Raw genomic sequence first — 20,827 nt, 5'->3', positions numbered from 1 at the left:
TATTGATTTTAACAGATAAGTAGGCTGAACCAGGTGATTCAGTGTCCAGATGTGGCTCCAGCTGCCATGTTTGCATGCAGACATCAAGACACATTTAGATCCTGAACCTTTTAAGCTGTCAGTAGTTGAACTTTGATAAGCACTTTAGTGAACTTTAGTAAAGGAGGCCCAGACATTGCCACCATAAAGAGAAATGTTGCAGTGAATGTATGTACCTCTTACCTCTATTGGTTTGTGTGTGTGTGTGTGTGTGTGTGTGTAGCAGTCAAGCCAGTATGTGTGACTTCTTTTTATGGTCTTCGTCCTGCAACTGTGGTTGTGTTGTTTACCTACAGTACCTTACCAGCAAAAGATACTGCTGCCATGCTGGTCAGTCATAGAGCACCACCACAGTATTGCGTTCATCTTCCTGTCTTTAGCTCGGCATTTACAGCATTGCACTCCTGTGGCTTGCAGTAAACAATATGACCACACTACCAGATGGCACTGAAGCCAAAATAAACTTTAAGCTACTTTTAATTTGCTTTTCTATGCAACATTTGTATTCAGGTCTGTCTGTTACAGAATTTAAGTTAAGTTTGGAATACTTCATCCTTAGTAGCAGTTGCACATAGCGTGTTAGATCAGAGAGGTGACCTGCATGCGGACTCACTTGAAGTGCCAGCTGGTTTTCATGTAGCATATATAGTATTTGAGTGAGCAGTAGAGCTTGAAACCTTCAGCGGTGCTTTGAATCTTCAGTGGGCTGGCAGACAACGCTGCAGAGACAGAGAGAGAGAGAAAGAGAGAGAGAGAGAGAGAGAGAGAGAGCGAGAGAGAGAGAGAGAGAGAGAGAGAGAGAGAGAGAAGGCAGAGCTTCTGGTTATTTAATGCCACAGTTTGCATGCATTTCAGTTTCCTTGGTAATTTTAATTTAAACACATTAGTATTCTGAAACAACACAAACTCCAATTAATTAACATGGCGTTCAGTTGTACAATCCTTATCCCAACACAACACACCTGCTGCTAAAAAAAAAGAAGAAGACATCATTGGCACATTTCACAAAGGTAAAGCTTCCGACTGTGAATTACTCACCACACTGTTTACTCAGCTGCTGGAGAAGCTTGTCATACTCTGTAAATCAAATTAACAATTAAGTGTTCAGAGAGTGTTTTATATTACTTTTGGAAACCCAATAAATACTAAACGCAAGATTAGAGGTAGGTAGCTGAATACTGAGGACACATAATGAGATAAGGAGGCAAAAAATAAAAGACAATCGCCTCACTTCCATTATGCATGGGAAATGTGTGCCAACTGAAATGCACACATAAACAAATGGGGGACTATTGTTTGTGGATACTTGTTCGCTGGTGACAAGGTTGTGTCTTACCGTCATCCAGTAACTCTAAGACGCTGACATCCTCTCCTCTCCCATCTGACACCACAGCCCTGTATGAACCTGCCTCTTTCTTGGTAACCTGAGGGAAAACCATCCACCGTATTAAAGTTAAACTTATTCATAGCTTCTCAAATGTAATATTGATAACTAGAGAACAACCAACAGGGTTCAACGTTAATGTTTTTTTTTCACTTGCCCGGGTTTTATAAATCTGCCTTGGACTCGAATTGACATCCTCTAATGCCACCCAAGAAAACTTCTTCTTCAAGGACGCTTGAAACACTCTTTCTTTTTAGCTTGTATGCCGCCATCATCTTCTTTTTCTTAAGCCCCTGACACACCAACATAATGGCCGACCGTTGGCCGAAAAGGCAGTCGGGCTGATCAGTCGGCTCCCCGAGGTCCAAAAAGTGCCTCAGAACACACCGAAGCGACACCGACTTGAGCGTACGTTCTGCGTGTGTGCGAGATGTAATACGTCTCCATAACAGCAGGCGGCGCTAAACTGTATTCTCGCCCAAAAATAAAAACCGGCAGCTGATTGGACGAACGCGTCACGTGGGTCTGGCTTTCCCCCCTGGATTTTTCAACCGGGCATAATGGCGGCTCGTTCAGAATACAATCTCATATTTTATGAAGATAGTTCACCGAAACATGTTTCTGAAATCAGAAATAGGCCATGCAGTTGCTGAATCTGTCTTCATTTCAGATCGACAAAGGTCAGTTTAAAAGAATTTCGTCAGATTTTGAGAGGCTTAGTCACGCTCATCCCGCTCGTCATTTCCAGGTTAGCACTCCACCAATCAGATTGGCCATTGAGTCCGACTGCCTGCCCTCCAACCCAGCAAGTCAGGTCGGCCAAAATGACAGCTCCTCTGACGGATGACGGCACGGAACACACCGAACAGACTCGAGTCACTGACCTCGCCAGACTGTCCGATGGCTGATTATCGGGTTGGTGTGTTAGGGCCATAACAAGACAGCTGCCAGTCATGTCACTAGCGCCAGCTCCGTTCTTGATTGGCCAACGGCACATTCAAATCAAATCATGATAATCGGAAAAAATTGACACTTTTTTTTAACCACTTGCCCGGGTTGTTATATTTACTTGCCCGACGTGGTGTTTTACTTTCCCCGGGCCATCGGGCAACCCTTATTGTTGAACCCTGACCAAATACTTAAATTCATCTTCTATTTAATCTTACCTTACCTTATTAAAATACACAAGAATAAGACTCATTAACTCTCTGCTTATCTTGTTTTTTCTCACTACACTAGCTACCATTTATACATGCTGATTCACATTTGCCTGAACTCCTAACGCCCCTCTCCGCCTCTAGTAGTCTGAAAATAGAGCAGAATCATTTTGGATACCTGTGGGATGGTGAGTGTGCTGACCCCTGATGACTGCTCATACACATGTTGGGTCACTGCCACGCCTTCTTTAAACCACTTGAGTGACGTGTCCTTGTTTGTGTTTGTCACCTGTGTATGGAGAGAAATACCATACCTGAAATACAAGTCCTCTAAAATGGATTGGTTTAAAAGAAAATAGTTAAATCTATGTAAATAAATGAAAAGAGTTTCTGTAATTACTGGTAACTGATAATAATAAGTTACGGAAATCATTTAAAATAAGAGTTTGAACTTATTTGCTTTCTTGTGAAAAGTTAGATGAGAAGATTGATTCCACTCTCAATAGTTTGTCCACTCAATATGAAGCTGGAGCCAGAAGCCAGTTAGCTTAGCTTAGCTTAAAATAAAGACGGGAAACAGCTAGCCTGGCTCTGTCCAAAGGTAACTAAATCTGCCATCCAGCATCTCTAAAGTTCACTAATTAACATGCTATACCTTGTTTCTTTTACTTGTACAAAAACCAGAAAAGTGCAAAAAATGACATAAGGAATTCAGAAAGTCGCCCAAAAATGTCAAACTCTTTTTTTAAGAAGTAATAACAAAAGTACAACATTGTCTTGCCCCGAGTGAACTTTGCAACACATTAGCAAATTTACACTAAGGAATGATGAAACATTTCTGGGCTCTTAATGTTATGTTAGTTCTGTTATTGCAATTAGCAAATGCATTATGTAAAATGTACAAAAAGTACCTTGCACTTTATAATCAGTTCACAATCCTCATTTACACTCCACGACAAGTATTCCTGGAAATACGGCCCTGGGGAAAACAGAACACATGAATATCCATCTAGAAACAGTAACCTTCAGCCAATAATGTATTCACAGCAACCAATGAAACACAAATGCATCATAATAAGGCAATTTATGGCAATTACAGCTGTGTGATAAACCATACTGCTGAAAGTGACAGCTGCCTGAAATAAAGTGTTGGACAATGCATAATATGCAAGTAACAAACGTGTGTCTTACTTTAATATCTGTTTTGCATTATGTTATTCTGCAGGTAATAGACAATATGTGTTATGTGGGCTTTGAGTCTCACATGGACTTTAGACATTGTGTGAGATGGTCTGTTTGCACAAGCGGGCACTGGGACATTGGCCTCTACACGCAAAAGAGTTGTATAGCTTCTCCTTATCACATCTGAGAGTTCAGGTGATGAAAACATGGAGTTCAGTAGCACAGGAAGCGACTATTTAGTTTCAAGAGGTTTCAAAACGAAGCAGCTGAGTCCCTATAAAGACCATCAAAAAGCAATTGCAACTGGTACATGTAATTGTATTAACTATACAGTATCTGTTACTGATGTTTGGAGACTCTCACCAGACTTTCTCTGTTGGTCACGTCGGTTTTTATCAGCTAGGGCCAGCGCCTGACGAAACTCTGAAAGAGACAAAAACAGAGTGCAAAAACAGTAGAATCACACAGGTCATATGGGGAGTAGTGATGATAACTTGTTGCTCCAAAAGGTTATTGTTTCCAAAATAACATCAACTTCATTTTGAACTGCTCTGCCAGTAGGCAGTGTCTGTAGGAGGGGTGCATGTGTGGGTGAGGAAAATAGACTTTTGAGTGAAAGTTGCAGAAAAATGCAGAGAAAAAATAATCTTATGAATTGAGAACAGGTTGTTAATGTGCCCTACAACAAGCAAGACAAGAAATGTATTCAATTCTGTTTTTTGTTAACTTTACTACGTTAAAAATGTGGTTGGGAAATTCTGAATGATTTATTTATGTGTCCTAAAGCTATCACAATTTAATAGATTGACTCTAAATTCTAGAGTTACTGTAGTTAATTAATTGCAGGATGGTTGCTAAAGTCTCTGAACACCCCAAATTCCCAGAAGATACACAAGAGGACCTCAATGGTAGCTTCAGCCTTAGTCTCAAACAAATATCCTGTCTCAAAGAAGAAAATGTCACAACAAGGAAGTAAAGATAACATTTCATCACTGAGTCGGTGTGAAATTGAGCTAATGTGATGTCACATTTACATGGATGCCTGTTCTGTTCTATTGTTCCTCTACATTTGCTCGTCTCTCATCACGGTATGAAACAAAAAAAACAATTTGACAACTTAGTGGCAACTGAGTGAACAACTTACTTTGATCCACAAAGACCAAAGTGAACTGGTTCTTGGCGCGGCCGTCCTTCAGCTGAGCTGTGTACTGGCCCTCGTCCTCCTGAGAGAGCTGCTCTAACAGTATCTCCACCAGACCTTTGGCCTTGTCGAAGTTGATCTTACGGTGCTGCAGAAGAGCAAACATGCATTGCCACACATACAGCACGCTACACAGCAGACAGATGATCCCAGATGGCAGACATGCCACTTGCAATAGTACACAGACAATATAGTGTGTATCAGTGCATGAAAAGGGTCTGACAAAATGCACACTGTAGATGAAACATTCCTTTTTTCTAACACACACACACACACACACACACACACACACACACACACACACACACACACACACACACACACACACACACACACACACACACACACACACACACACAAACAAACAGGAAGCAGCCTTTGAGCTCATTTTCATGACTGTTATGTTGATCAAGATAAGTGCATGCCTTGCATGTTGATAGGCCTCAGTGGTGGATGTGATTTGTGATGTATGGCAAGCCTGAGGGCCATAATCAGCTAAATGGCTTTTGAATTCGCAAACCTCAGCTGTGATCATTTAGAAATAACGTGTAATCAGTACTGTTCAAATGGAGCTCTGATATGGAGAAATAATGGAATAAATGAAAATGAAATAGAAGCGATGAATGGAAGCTGCTGAATATAAAGCAGTCGCCCGCCGCGCACAAACACGAGCAAACACGGACACAGACACACAAAATGTATCTGACGGAATTCTGAAAGCACAATAAATATACTGTGTTGTGTTTGCTTTTCCCTCTGTGGACACATCAGTGCACGGTTCAATAACCTTGGCGGCAGTGCTGATTATTTTTAACTTGGTGTCATAACACATATGAGTGCTGAGGAGGTTTGCTCACATTCAGTTAGTGTTCCTTGATGATTATACTGTTTTATTTTAGGTCATCTTGCAATGGCAGGTGAAATCCCTGTGTGCCTATTTTCCATATTTCCAAATTGCTTTTTGTTCTTGTAGCAAATAGCTACGGCTTTCACTGAGCTGTACGTAAACGAATTCTAAAAGTAGTATTCTAGAAGTAAATTAATTCTGAGGGCATTTTTAAGAAATATGAAACACATTAAGTGCAAGTATACAAATATCAGCATGACTTGTGCAAAAGATGCCATACGCTGAGAAGAGGGGACATGTCATACTATTCATTTACATATCATGCCTTACATGGCTTCAGTTTTCCATTTCAAAGGGCAATTTCACCCACTCCTAGAGACCCAATATTAAGTGATGGCATACTGTTGATTTACTACCCTGGTCCCTGACAAATCAAGAAAGCTGTCCAAACTCTCTATTCATTCCATCTTTGCCTTTGTGGTAGAAATTGTAATACCTTGTAGGCCATCTAACCAAAACTGACACGTGTACCAGATGTCGGCTCCTTCTCCACCTTAAGCCCAGCTGATCCTCCTGTCTCCTGGACTTTGTGAAATTAGCTCAGTTCTCAGACCTTTCTGTTGCCTTGCACACCTGCTCTGCATCATTGTTGGCAGCCTCAATTTGCTGCCTTCCAGTATGGTTATCAAAACATTAATTGCTGTTTTCGATTCATAGTGACTTGTCATGAACGGAGCTGCATGCATCTACACACTAATGTTATACTGTATATTGTAGCTGAAACGGTAATTTATACAAGGTTAGTAGTTTAGGTCAGGGCCCCTCCAGAGGGCCACAAGATAAACCTGAGGGGTTGTGAGGTGGTTAATCAGGTAGAAAAGAGGAAGTTCTGGGACACAGATCTGTATATATTTTTTGGACTATTCTCCAATCTTTGTTTTTCTTTTTACATACAGTATGTTGGAGAGTTTGACCTGTTATTTAAATGAAACCATCTGAGAAGAGGGAACTGTCTCTTTGGTGGAATAACTCATATCCATCTGAAATGTGACCAGGGTCAAATGTTTCTTTTGAGCGTACAAAATTATTCACCTAACTCCCTTTAACCTAACTGAACCAAACGCTAAAATCATGACCACAAATAACGTAGTGTGATTAGTGACTGTTGGAAATGTAGTATTTCGCACACACTTCACCCTCATGCAGTGGTGAAATGATTTGGATAAGTTATGGTTTGGCGAGTAATGATGGGCCCCACATATTTCCCCTAATCTTTTTAAATGTCATATCCTAACCTAGCAGCCATGAATTTAGCAACTTGATGAGCGGCAGGCTGACAAGCTTCAAGGACTCTGCCATATGCTCAACGAATTAGAGTAACAATAACAATAAGTATCCTTATTGACTAACACGTGCCTAAATCATTTAATCCAAAATACCTTACAGTGTGAAATGTTTTTAAGAACTGTGGATATTTAAATCCTCTAACCCTGATTGGGTTAGTGTCATGCTCATACTTTCTGAGGTGCCGTATCGCAGGATGGCCTGTGCAGTGTTCTCACCGGAGTGCTGGTGATTTCTCGGTCATTGAAGATGAGACGGAGCTCAGCAGCGTTACTCAGGCTCTCAGTCTGAAGCCAAAGACGTACGTCGCCTTTCTCAGAAACGTCCACCTGCCAGCCCGACTTCAGAGCTATCACTGCCAACAAAAACAAATGGGACATGCTGCATTAGATTAGATGATCATTTAATCAATGTAGAATTGTTTTGTAATGTCTACGTTGGTACTTACATGGATTTCTGACTTGCCAGCTGAGTTCTTTGAGTCGCTTAAGGTCTGCAAAGAAGTAAAACTGTAGCTGAAGGTTAATTAAACTTTGAACAGGAGTCCCATTCCTTAATACCTATATTGTCAAAGAACAATGGCTAGCACGGCTCTATTTTTATAAACATTTTTTTGTTGGCATTTTAGGCCTTTATTGGACAGGAAAGCTTAGACATGATAGGGGAGAGAGACATGCAGCAAAGTGCAGCAGGTCGGAGCCGAACAAGCGGCTGCTGCGTCGAGGACTGAGCTTCTCTATATAGGCACTCGCTCTACCAGGTGAGCTACCCAGGCGCCCGCTGCTCTATTTTTAAGTTGATTGAGAACATATGCTTAGTTAGACGGGTGACCTTGTGGAAGTGGTTGTGAGGTGCATAATTATTTGCTTGAGAGAAAATCTTGATAACCCTTAAAATTAAAAGTCCTGCTCTTCATGCTGCCGTCAGCTTTTTCAATAACACAAGAGACAACTGAACTGTGTTCTTGTCTCTGTGCCTGAGGGGAAGTTGTGAATTGGACAATAGAGTTTCCTAACCTTCCACTCTCTTTCAGTTTACCTTCAGCGGTGAAGTCGTAGCTGGACGACAGGTTTGGGTTGTCGCTCATCTCCACTGTGTAGAGACCCAGATCCTCCTCAGAGGGGTCTGTGAAGGTGAGGACCGACCTGATGAACAAATTGAAAAAAACAGACAGATGGATCTACAGAGCATCTTGGGCTTGTTGTTTATCTGTCCACCCTGAAGCACTGGGTGATGTAGGTGATGTTTTGTGCTGTCAGCCATTACACTTCACAGTGCTTTCTGTCACAATAGTGTTGCCTTTCAGCCTGCTGAGCCAAAATTAAATCACTGTTTAACATGCTGTTATGAGTGGAACAGTGTAAATGTAGGAGCTGGCAGGCAGGCTTCCCTAAAACTAAGGGAAGGGTTGAGTTGAGAATTAAAAGAGACCGGCATTTAAAGTGCTCCTATTATGCTCATTTTCAGGTTCATAATTGTATTTAGAGGTTGTACCAGAATAGTTTTATGTGGTTTAATTTTCAAAAAACACCATATATTTGTTGTACTGCACATTGCTGCAGCTCCTCTTTTCACCCTGTGTGTTTAGCTCTGTTTTAGCTACAGAGTGAGGCATCACACGTCTGTTCCATCTTTGTTGGGAGTCGCACATGCGCAGTAGCTAGGTAAGCACTGCTAGTTTGTCAGTTGCAGAGTATGAGGGAGTGCCATGCTAGCAGCTAGCAGCGAGCATTATAACGTGTGTTACAAAGTGATGCACGTTCGTCACGGAAGTAAAGGCTGGACTACAATAGAGCAGTTTGTGAACAGTGTTTTCTGTTGGAGATGGTAAGTCTCTTTGGGGGGGACTTTGGGCTTTTTCACTTTGTAAACCTATAATGTGCACAAAAAGATATATAACACAATAAAGGAAAGGGGAAAAGCCAAAAAGCACAATATGAGCACTTTTGAACAATTTTTGGGGGCTTTTTCCCTTTATTATAGGGTGACAGTGGATAGACATTAAAGGGGGAGAGATGAGGGATGACAAGCAGCAAAGGGCATTTAAACCCGCACCACTGCAGGACTCAGCGAACATGGGGCGAACGCTCTTACTGGGTGAGCTAGAGGCCACCCCACAATATGAGTACTTTAATGGGTATCCCAGTGACAAATACTTTAAAAAAAATGGCACTTTACAGAGCAAATTCAATTGATCTGGAGCACATCTAATGTTAATCTTTGTATTTCAATCCTATTATTGAAAACTATTAGCCTGGGAAAACCCTGACGAACTTCCGGCAAATTTGAAGTAAATATCACCTCTTGATCCTGCAGACTGCCACAGATTTCTTGGAATTCAAATATGTAAAGACGTGCAGTTCATGTTGTACATGAACAACCTATACCCGGTGTTCTTGGTTTCTTCCCGAGCTCTCCCGGCGTCGATGTTCTCGGTGTAGTTTTTGCTCCACAGAAACATGCTCTCGTCATCCCTCTCATCAGCCTCGTAGCCCAGAAATATAAAACCATCATTGTCAACTCCAATCTCAATGTCTTTGGCACCTGAGGGTGAGAGAGTCAGTTAGTGCGGCTGCAATGGGCTGCAGACACCATCAGCAATTTCATAGCATTATAGATGAGAAAACCCACAGTGTTAAAAATGCTACTGGAATTAATTATATTTATCCCCTACACATAATGCACATACTGCATATTTTATTGTACTTTATACTTTCACTTATTTGTATCCTGAAAATGTTATTATTTTATTTCTAATTGATTTAGCATTTTGTACCACTAAATTGCACCTGCATATGCTGAAGTTACATATTCACACATTTTTAAAATATATTTAAATAAAGTATGTTCCATTGCATTGGGTTGGTTGCATTTTAGTTAAAATGTTACTACATGTGCTGTATGATGTAAATGTCTTTCTATAATGTCACCACTGGATTAAAACAATATTCTCAGGGTTCAGGTTGGCGTAAAAAGGTGCATTTAAAGGAATAGAAGCGCTTGAACAGAGTCAGGCTAGCTATTTCCCTATGTTTCCAGTCTTGATGCTAAGCTAAGCTAACCGCCTCCTGGCTCGAGCTTCATATTTGCAAAGGAAACGCCCGCACACTGCAACATTTGCCTGAAGACGGTCGACTACCGAAACGTTGCCTACTATTCAACTTTATAAAATTTTGCAAGTCAAAAAGTGTGCAGGAGTTTTCTTCGCAACTTCTGACCTGCTTGTCCCCCTCCGAGGCACCTGTCTCACGTTGTAGATGTACAAAGTATTTTTCTCTACTGGTCAAGCTACATATTTAACATATGGATATGACAATGGTATCAAGCTTCTTATCTAACTCCAGGCTCAAGAGCGAATAAGCGTATAACTATTTCTTCAAAAGCACTTGTCATGTTTTGTTTGTATATCCAGGATGCTAAAGCCCCTGACACACCAACCAGACGGCCGACCCTCGGCAGAAAAGACAGTTGGACTGATCAGTGTCCCCGAGTTGGTCAAAAAAGTGCCTTGGGACACACCAACGGACGAGACGTAATACGTCTCCATAACAGCAGGCGGCGCTAATCTGTATTGTCACCCAAAAATGAAAACCGACAGCTGATTGGACAAACGCGTCACGTGGGTCTGGTTTCTCCGGAAATTCAAAGCCAGACTGTCATGGCGGCTTGTTCAGAATACGATCTCATATTTTACTAAAATAGTTCACCGAAACGTGTTTCTGAAAACATTTTAAGTGAGAAATAGGCCATGCAGTTGCTGAATCTGTCTTCATTTCAGATCGTCAAAGGTCAGTTTAAAAGATTTTCGTCTCTAGTGAGACTTTAGTCACACTCATCCTGCTCCTTGTTTCCGGGTTAGCACTCTACCAATCAGATTGGTCATTTGAGTCCAACTGCCGGCAGTGCCCACCCCGCCAATTCAACATGTCAAATCGGCCAAAATGAAGGCCAACGGCCCCTCCAATGGACGACGGCACGGAACACACCGAACAGACTCGAGTCACTGATCTCGCCAGACTGCCCAACGGCTGATTATCGGGTTAGTGTGTCACAACCTTTAAAGAAGGTCTCTGATCGTAAACTTGTCTCTATGAATAACTATTACACGAACTGGAGTATGTGGATGCTTTTTCTATTACTATATAGTCTTAGGTCCAGCATCTCCAACGAACCATGGATGGGATTTGTTTTATTGCAATATTTGGAGAATCTGGAGCCATGAAGGCTGACCTGGTCTGGTCTGAACTGTGACTGGCTCAGTGGGCAGGGAAGCACGGCCGACTCCAGCCTCGTTGACAGCCAACACACGGAGACGGTAGGTCTGACCTGCCTGAAGACCTGACACCTGGATGTCATAAGAAACGCTTCAAATATTTACAGATCGTGGTCATAATTTATCATGATTATTTAAACGTATGGAGTATGGAGTAACATTAATTTACTGGCACTTACAGTGCAATTACAATTACAATTACATAAGCTCATACTTTACCAGGTATTAAACAAATCTTCATATAACTTCAAATGTACAAGTGTATTTACCTTGTTTAGCTACTTTCTGTATGTTGAACTTGATTTTTTTTTTTTACAGCTTTACTCACCTTGTAATGGGTGTCAGAGATTGGCCTTTCATTCAAAGCAGTCCAGTTGTCTGATTTGTCACCCTGGCTGATTTCCAGCAAATAGCCAGTGACAGGGCTCCGTCCTTCATACAACGGAGCCGCCCACAGCAGCACCAGGGAGTTGTTTCTCACCTCCCTGAACTCCACGTCATAGGGGCAACCTAAAATAGAGAGAGAGAGAGGAGCGAGGGCCAGACATGCTGTGTATCAGGGTGAATGCTTTTGTGCGGAGGATAAGTGCAGAGGAACAGAGAGTGTGCGTGTGTTTGCGTGGCCAAAAAACTGTAACAAAATTTCAAACTGAAATAAACTACAAGAAAAAAAAAAAAAAAAAAAAGCAACTATTGGTCTGGATATATTCCCTTTGTGACCATAAGTAGGCTACTCCTTTATCTCAACGGGAAGTCTATCAGTAAAGTCAAAATGAGTACAGTGACTTTCCTTAATCTACCCCCACTGACTTCATGCTGGCACTTGGTAGTTAATTTGCCTAATGATTTTCGGTCACTTTTAAATTATTAACGGCACAGAGGAAAGCCCATTTGCCAAGATTAATGAGCTGCGCTTTAAAAGTGGCATGTGTGAGAGAGCCGCTCTCCATTTTCAATATTAATGTCACAAGAAGCTGATAGGAACGGGACACAACCGCTAGGCTGTCTGCTGAGCCAACACACTGGAATGACTTTGTTGCGTGAGTCAGCGAGTGTGTGCGTGTGTGTGTGTGTGTGTGTGTGTGTGTGTGTGTGTGTGTTTGTCAACACTTAAATTATGTGTGTTTGTAATAAAATGCATGGGCGTAATTTCCATTGGGGATAGAAATGTTATTGTTTCAGGTTGATTTTGTTACTAAAATCTCTCTAAACATTGTTTTCTTACTGTCCAGCCACCACAGTCCAAATGAGAGAAGAGAGGAGTTCATAAAATTGTTGATATTTCCATCCGAGTCCCTTTCAGGTATAACTGACTTTTTCGGGCTACACACAGGCTGCACTTAGTTGTTGGTGGATGTTGTTAGGGCTGCATGCCTAAAAGGAATACTTTAGTGTAGACACTTCTCGGGCTGAAAAAGTACCTCCACCACCTTGTTTCAAAATAAATAAATGTCCATGTAGCATCTAACAAAGATAAGGCAGTAAAGGACAAAGTTCCTTGCTTTAAAGATGCACACTAAACATGGTTTTAAGTATTGTTGATGCATCAACAATACAGCAAAGGTTTAACATAGAATATTTATTTTTAATTGTTCAAATGTTTTTGCTATACTACCATTAATATGGGAAAAAAAACTATTTCATGATTATTTCTTAAGTGCTAGATTAACTGTTACTAAAAATACAGGTTGAATTCTGAAATATTTATCCATGTGACTCTTTCCTGAGTCCTGAAGGGGGAATCTGTTTTTGTGCCCTTTCAGAGCAGCTGATTGTTTTGGGACACTTAAGCAGCACAGACAGCGCAGCCAGGGAAATAAAGAACAAGTCATTTTGTGGAAAAACCTTAAAAGACACAAATTATTATTCCAAGCAGAGCATTTGTATGTCTTAAAACATGTCTGGAGGGGATATTTCAATAATTATACCAGCAGTGAGAAGTTTTATTATCAGATGCACCTGTCGCACATTTAGGTGTGTTCCAGTTTCTGTATCGTTATGGAAAAATTCAGGAGCAGCTCGACTTTGTGTACGTAAAGAAGGTTCAGGAGACTTACACAGAAGCAGTTAATGAAATCTAGATCGAGGAGACTTAAGATTAAACAGTACAGTTTAACCACAATGTGGTGTTGTGTAGTGCCATCCCAACTCTGAAGTTCCAGTCTTCCTGAAGGTGTATATAAACTCATGCTGGATATACAAGATTATAGAATACCAAATACGGTCCTTCTTCACTCATCTATGCATGTGTGAAGATGCTAATGGATCATTTACCACAACTATTCTTACCTACGTAACAAGTCACGTTGTAGGTACCCCACATTCACCTGTGACCGTCTGGTTCAAAAACATCTTATCCAGTGTCTCTACTGCAGTTTCTGTGTATGTATGAATGTGAGTGAGTACATGTGTATGTATGTACACGTGAATGCATGTGAATGTAACTTCCTCCCCTGACCTTTGCGGGATGTGAGCGCTGTCTGTGAGACAGCACTGTCTTATAATACAGCTGTGACGCCTCCCGTCATCTATGGAGACATAGAGTTGAACTACTACTCTGCCTGAGACGGGTTAGGACCTACTGCTGTTATGTTGGACACTGACCTGAATGAAACCTGGGGTACAACTGTCTCAGCTTACACAGCATGAGTTCGTAAGCTGGAAATTCTACCAAGTGTATGAAATGATCTGAAAGTGAAGTGACATTTTCTCTCCTTACCTGGCTCTGGCATCGTCCACTTCTCACACAGGAAAGCTTCACTGGCTTCAGAGGACTTCCCGACGCCAGCCATGTTGGCAGCAAACACATGGAATTGGTAGAAGTGTCCACTAGTCAGGTTGCAAACCTGTGGATTTACATCAGGCACAGAAAAGCTAATTAACTGGTAAAATTATGTGTAATAGTAATAGTGTCCATAATTCAAGCTAAAGACAAACAAGTGCAGAATACAGTATATACTATTTCTTTTTTTTTTTTTTTTAAGAAGACAAGTGGTTTGAAAATATGTTGTCTATATCATGTTTTACATCTCACATCTCACTTCAACAAAGGTCTTTAGTTGCACATTTAGGAACTGGTTTTCTTTCTCTGGTCACTGAGGTTGGCAGGTTCAAGAGCACTCAGGAGGAAAACAGATTGTGTGATTGAAGAATGTCAATTTTCATGGTTTGACAAAATGCTAAAATATTCTGGTGTAGAGATAATCCAACATGGGATGGTTACTTTTAGTTTGTTAACTCAAAAGCCTGGAAGAGAAGGCCAGATGGACTTTCTAATCTGTATATATTCTGAATTCTCCAGTATAATACAGTACATGTTTTATCAGAGATTTATGAATTTTGTTGTAGACAATAAACATCTGACTTAAATTGGGTTTCTTTATTTCTTTTTTTGTAGCATTGTTTAAAAATGTATTTACAGCATTAGAACTTCATTCCTTTACATAAATCAAAATGATTCACACTGTTTTTAAAGGAAAACCACGGCTCAGTTGGCACATCATATAGGAGCAAACGTTCCCTGGTTGTACAGTTACAACTCTCTAGACTCAAGCAGGCATTTAACAAGGCATTAGCTCTACTGCTGCTGCTGTCACTGCATTTTTTGCTGAGCCCCCGAGACACTTTTGCTTTGGGAAGAGAAGGGATTAAGCCTTATTGATCTTTTTATTGATCTTACTATTCACAGTCACTTAGACTTTAAGGCCCTTATCGCCTCTGTGAACAGTTGTGAACTTGTGCTGCTGCTCTCGGCTCTCTCCCGGCAACTAATTGACACAACCAGAGGGAGCTTATTTCACAGTAATAGCAATCCCTATCTAAAAAAACAATTTCCCCCACCTACCACCCCCTTCATTATCTATAGATCCTTCTCTAACCACATTTAGGTAAAAGGACTACCTTTTTATCAGATCGATACACAGTCCACACTGAGAAATGCAAAGGTTGTCTGACAAAATAAGTGAAGAAAAGTAAAGCTTTCATCCACTAGATGGCAAACAGGCTGCATTTGATTCATTTGACATATTTTTCAACTTCCAATGAGAAATCTAACTTTGTTTGGGATGCTCCATCATGACAAAAGTAATCACAATAAAGCAAGCAACTTTACTTGAGTATGTCCATTAAAAGGCTTCTTTTATTTTTACTCTACTACATTTCACAGGGAAATATTGTACTCTTTACTCCACTACAGCTGTAGTCACAAGTTCCACAGCAGGTTAAGATTCTACATAAAGCTTATAAAATACAATGCATTGTCAAGATTAAAACCGTTGTTGCCAACATTTTTGGTTTATATTGAGCCCCTTGTCCTGTTTCAGATGTGTAAGTTGTTAGCAGTTCCACCAAAGAAATATTTCTTTTCTAAACTTCTTCTTTGATTTAAATAACTGTTCGAGGAGAAAAGTGCATGTAAACTTGTTCAGCACAACTTTTTTCTTCTCTTGTTCCCCATGAATGATCTCACAGAACCTCAGATTTATTTTGTGTTCCTGTAGGGGACCGAACCTTAGGTTGACAACCACTGGACAAAACTACCTAACAACATGTAAAGTAGTTAAAACTAGCTCCACCTTGACCAACTGCAACAGGGAAATGCTGCTTATTCATTCATGCATTAGTATTAACAATCTAATAATGTGATATATTATAATATATCACAGATTTCTTTGTAGAATACTTTTACTTTTGATACAAAGAGGACATTTTGCTGATAATACTTCTGTACTTTAAGTAGGATTTTAAATTGACTTTTACTTGTAAAGGAGTATTGTTTACAGTGATATATTGGTACTTTTACTTAAGCAAATGCTCTGTGTACTTCTAGACAGTTTATGGTAGAATTTCAATTCAATTCAATTTTTTTTTTTGGATCTAATAAAGCACGATCGGTGACATCCTGACAGCTAAAATTGTGGAAGCTTTCATGGCAATGTCATTTACATTTTCTGTACACTGCACACATTGCACTTTCAGAGGATGTAAGGTTGTTGAAATTGCTCATTTACTCCAAAAGGGGGAGCTACATGTTCTCATCAGAGGGTTCCTTCTGGGAAAGGGGTCTCGGATCCCCAAGACTCTGCACTTAACAACATGTAGGGCTAATCTTTGTATACAGCCATTTTCTTTCTAATTGGATTTGTCTGTGTAAAAACAACCACTCACCACATTTGCACAATGTCTAATTACTGAGCACCTGTAATCTCCCTGAGACAGGTTAAAGATTTAACTTTCCTCCAGGTCTCCATGGACACTGCTTGTTGCCTAGTGACACAGCCAATGTAGATAAGGGAGCTTGAGCCAATATTTCCATTATTTTAAGGCCACTGCAGTGCTAAAATGAAGTGGTAAATTAACATAATTAAAGTTTTGTTTCCATACTGTCAGTGAACAGAAAACACATTGTTGTACATTATGTAGGCCTATACTGCCAGATGTGAAATGATGTGAAAGGAAAAAAGTCTACACGTCAAAACAAGAGACTCCAGCAGCTCTGTGAGGCTTTACTTAGGCACAGTGGTGCTTTAAGCTAAATGCTAAAGTCGGCATGCTAACATGTTCATGATGACAATACCAACATGCTGATGTTCAGCAGGTATAACTGTTATCATGTTCACAATTTTAGTTTAGCGTATTAGCATGCTACTATTTGCTAATTAGCACAAAACACAAAGTACAACTGAGACTGATGGGAAACTCATTAGCTTTGCAGGTATTCAGAAAAAGGCCCAGCAGAGGTTATACTTCCTGTGACAGCTAAGGAAGTTTAATCTGCCTAAGGAGCTGCTGACCACTTTCTACTCAGCCATCATTCAGTCCGTCATCTGCACCTCCATCACTGTCTGGTTTGGGTCAGCCACCAAACGGGATAGGGCCAGACTGCAACGGACAATTAGGGCTGCAGAGAGGATCATTGGAACTGACCTTCCCTCCATCCAGGACCTGTACCGGTCCAGGGTCAGGAAAAGGGCAGCAAAAATCTCTGCAGACCCCTCACATCCTGGTCACAGACTGTTCAACCTCCTTCCCTCTGGTAGGCGATACAGGGCACTGTTCGCCAAAACCAGCCGACACAGAGACAGTTTCTTTCCCCAAGCAGTCACTCTGTTGAACACTCAGAAATAGCCCCCACCCTCACACTGAACAAAAACCACCACTGTTCTGCTCATCTACCTCATGTCTATTTCAATCCTATAATTACAATATTGTTATTAATATATTACCATTGCACTGATCTGCCTTGCACTGTACTCATATTTAAATCCTAAAATCTCAGTCTATTGACCGATATTACACTATTTCTTCCCTCTCTTTTGTATATTTTTTGTAAAATTGTAAATTATATTGTATTGTGATACTGTACACTCTTTTTTTTATATTCTTACCGTCAACTCTGTTTTTATTTTTAATATGTTAAGTGTTGTACTTTGAGAGCAAAGATTACCGGGGTCAAATTCCTTGTTTGTCTACGCAAACCTGGCCAATAAAGCTGATTCTGATTCTGATTTGGTTCATAAACTTTAAAGATCCTATGACATGCTGCTTTTTGGATGCTTTTATATAGGCCTCAGTGGTCCCCTAATACTGTATCTGAAGTCTCTTTCCCGAAATTCAGCCTAGGTGCAGAATTACAGCCACTAGAGCCAGTCCCACAATGAGCTTTCCTTAGGACGTGCCATTTCTGTGTCTGTAGCTTTAAATGCTATTGAGATGGAGGGGCAAGGTGGAGGGTGGGGGTGTGGCCTTGACCAACTGCCATGCTTCGCTCGTTTGCAAGCCATGATGTCTCTCTCTTTCTCATGGGCGGGCCAAATTCTCTGAGAAAGGGGAGGTAACCTTTCCCCTTATGACATCATATAGGGAAGATTCTAGATTGGCCCATCTGAGCTTACTTTTTCTCAAAGGCAGAGCAGGATACCCAGGGCTCGGTTTACACCTATCGCCATTTCTAGCCACTGGGGCACAGTGGGCAGACATAGACAGGCTAGGGGAACTCACATTAATGTTAAAAAACCTCATAAAGTGAAATTTTCATGCCATGGGACCTTTAATAAATTATCAAAAAAATCAAACTTTTAACCTGATCCATGCGGATCTCCAAATTCATCAAGATACATAGTCTGGGAACGATGATTGTCCGTACCAAATTTGTCCAATAGTTGTACAGATATTTTACAAAAATCCAAAAATGTCAACCTGTTGTTGGCCCTAGAGGAAAAGTTAGAGGATCACCGACGTTATTAGGATTCATTCTCTGGGCACCATGAATGTCTTTAAAACTTTTATGGCAATCTATCCAACAGTTGTTGAGATGTTTCAGTCTGGACCAAAGTAGTGGACTGACTGACTGAGCGACATGCCGCGAGCATCACACTACACCATACTTGCATCGTGCTGGAGATTTACTGACTTTAAACTGCCTTTCTTTGGTGGGCTTAACGTTGACCTCTCTCCACGTATCCATGCCCTTTTCTCTCTGGTCCAGGTAGTATCCACACACAGGGTCTCCCCCGTTACATGCGGGGCCCCTCCATCCCAACACCATCTCTGATCCAGTGCACAGCAGCAGGGCGATGGCAGAGGGAGCCGAGGGAACAGCTGGAGCAAGCAGAAGGAATTAAAACAGAATTATTTATTTTTTCATAGGTGATAGAAGAGAGAATCTCAGCCAGCACCTATTCTTGCTAAATAGGCCGAGAAAAGCCAATAACTCCCTGGCCGACTACAACTGCAAATTCATAACTCTAGGGCCATATTGAGCATTCCTGAATGAGAATAAAATAAGAAAGAAATATTCAACTCATATTCTATTTGATAAAACATGTATTCCTCACAAAGAATTGGACTGCAGCTATTTATCCTCAGGTAACGGCTGAGTGGCAGAGTAGATGTGAGAATACTCTGGTGAGTGAGAGGCAAGCAAAATGAGTCATCATTGTACTTTACTGCAGGCTGCAGAGAGCACATTCTCTGAGCCTGCAACACATCAAGTAAGAAGGTTCAACAGGTGCGTCTCCACACAGCTACAGTATAAACCGACCACAATAAGAGAGAGCATTCATCTGATGAAGGCTACATAACCAAACATATGGAGACTGACATGTGGAAGGAACACAATCTCAGTTGAGTATGATGCCAGTAGCATTAGACAGTGTTGTGGGACAACATTATGAGCTGTTCTTGCCCACACACTTGGTCTAAAATCCAATCTACTACTACAAAGAAATGTCTCTGATGTAAAGTACAGCATTTATCTATCTCTTTTCTTTACTGTGTTGGTGTTGGTGTTGGGTAGATCTAAGAATGCCAATGTCAATGACAAATCTTTATGAAACCTTTGACAGAAATGCACTGATTGATAGATTCAACATTGAAATACTACATTTTATATAACCTGCTTCAAAGTAAACCACTGCAGGAGTTGCTTGATTAGTAAAATCATCAGAAAAGACTTAGAAAGTCATTGAGTTTTGTCCTGAAAGAAATTTTGTGGACCTGGCTCGTGGGTGCACTTACAAATGGCCGATTTGACGAGAATGGGACGAGACTCATCTGAATAGTTGCTGTTTCCTGCTCGGCTCACAGACTTCACCCTGAACACATATTCTCTTCGGTTCTTGAGGCCATGGACTGTAAATCTGAGGAGCAGAGATGAAGTTCAGGCAGGTTGAATGGTCGGTCAAATCCTGGTCAACCATTACATCTTTAGCTCAATGCAATTACCTGGCTGTATTAATAGAAATATATATATATTTTTTTAGCTGGATTCTTAATTTTTTTATTCAGACTAACGTTACACCAACTATTCTCCCTGCAGCCAACCAGAAACATGACAACAAAACCTTCTAAGACATTGTTTTAATATATGCCCCCATCACCTGGTTTTGGTAACAGGCTTGTTGTTGACAGTCTTCCAGTCTTTTTTGCCACTTTCACTGTAGTACATGTAGTAGCCCTGGATGTCCTCTTTTTCTTTGGGTTCCTTCCACTGGAGCAGCACTGAGGTGTCCGTGTCTCTGATGGCCATGACAGAGTGAGGTGGAGCTGGCACCGCTGATGGGAATCAGATGAAAAGCCATCAGGTTAAACTTCAGCTTCAATCATTGAATGGTAATTAAATAAAAGATAGAATCGAATTAACGCTTCCATTGATTTTGGAAAATTTACACAGAACTTGAAAAGTGACTAAGTGATTTACTCACTGTACTTCAGTACAGTGCTCGAATTACATTTTTGTCTTTAAGGGGATCTCTCTGTCTCATAAAAAAGTTGGCACACCCTGCACATAGCCTAACAAGGCTATACAATTAAATAGTCTAGGCGCGAGTGGCGCTTTTGCACAGTATATGCGCACGCGTAGGCCTAGGCTATTATCTTGACACACGCACACAACAGACAG

General features: G+C 40.9%; 1 protein-coding gene across 2 annotated transcripts in view; it reads right to left on the bottom strand.

Annotated features, from left to right (window-relative positions):
• The window catches only part of myom3 (myomesin 3), a 67,982-nt gene that overhangs the window by 3,061 nt on the left and 44,094 nt on the right, over positions 1 to 20,827 (bottom strand). For both annotated transcript variants that reach the window (XR_004107587.2, XM_031314562.2), the window contains exons 16-32: positions 20,307 to 20,481; positions 19,945 to 20,066; positions 18,839 to 19,026; positions 14,147 to 14,273; positions 11,756 to 11,937; positions 11,385 to 11,499; positions 9,542 to 9,698; positions 8,193 to 8,299; positions 7,603 to 7,647; positions 7,373 to 7,509; positions 4,907 to 5,051; positions 4,126 to 4,185; positions 3,492 to 3,559; positions 2,759 to 2,869; positions 1,376 to 1,463; positions 1,078 to 1,116; positions 653 to 758 (exon numbers count right to left, since the gene is read on the bottom strand). Coding sequence is in view for 1 of the 2 variants with exons in the window: in XM_031314562.2 (XP_031170422.1) it covers positions 653 to 758; positions 1,078 to 1,116; positions 1,376 to 1,463; positions 2,759 to 2,869; positions 3,492 to 3,559; positions 4,126 to 4,185; positions 4,907 to 5,051; positions 7,373 to 7,509; positions 7,603 to 7,647; positions 8,193 to 8,299; positions 9,542 to 9,698; positions 11,385 to 11,499; positions 11,756 to 11,937; positions 14,147 to 14,273; positions 18,839 to 19,026; positions 19,945 to 20,066; positions 20,307 to 20,481 (1,972 nt within the window). In the remaining variant the exon portion in view is untranslated. The remainder of the gene's footprint in view (positions 1 to 652; positions 759 to 1,077; positions 1,117 to 1,375; positions 1,464 to 2,758; positions 2,870 to 3,491; positions 3,560 to 4,125; positions 4,186 to 4,906; positions 5,052 to 7,372; positions 7,510 to 7,602; positions 7,648 to 8,192; positions 8,300 to 9,541; positions 9,699 to 11,384; positions 11,500 to 11,755; positions 11,938 to 14,146; positions 14,274 to 18,838; positions 19,027 to 19,944; positions 20,067 to 20,306; positions 20,482 to 20,827) is intronic.

The sequence above is a fragment of the Sander lucioperca genome, chromosome 10 (assembly GCF_008315115.2).
Source record: "Sander lucioperca isolate FBNREF2018 chromosome 10, SLUC_FBN_1.2, whole genome shotgun sequence".
Lineage (NCBI taxonomy): Eukaryota > Metazoa > Chordata > Actinopteri > Perciformes > Percidae > Sander > Sander lucioperca.
Note: the sequence above shows the minus strand (reverse complement) of the source record. Positions and strands in the feature narration are given on the sequence as shown.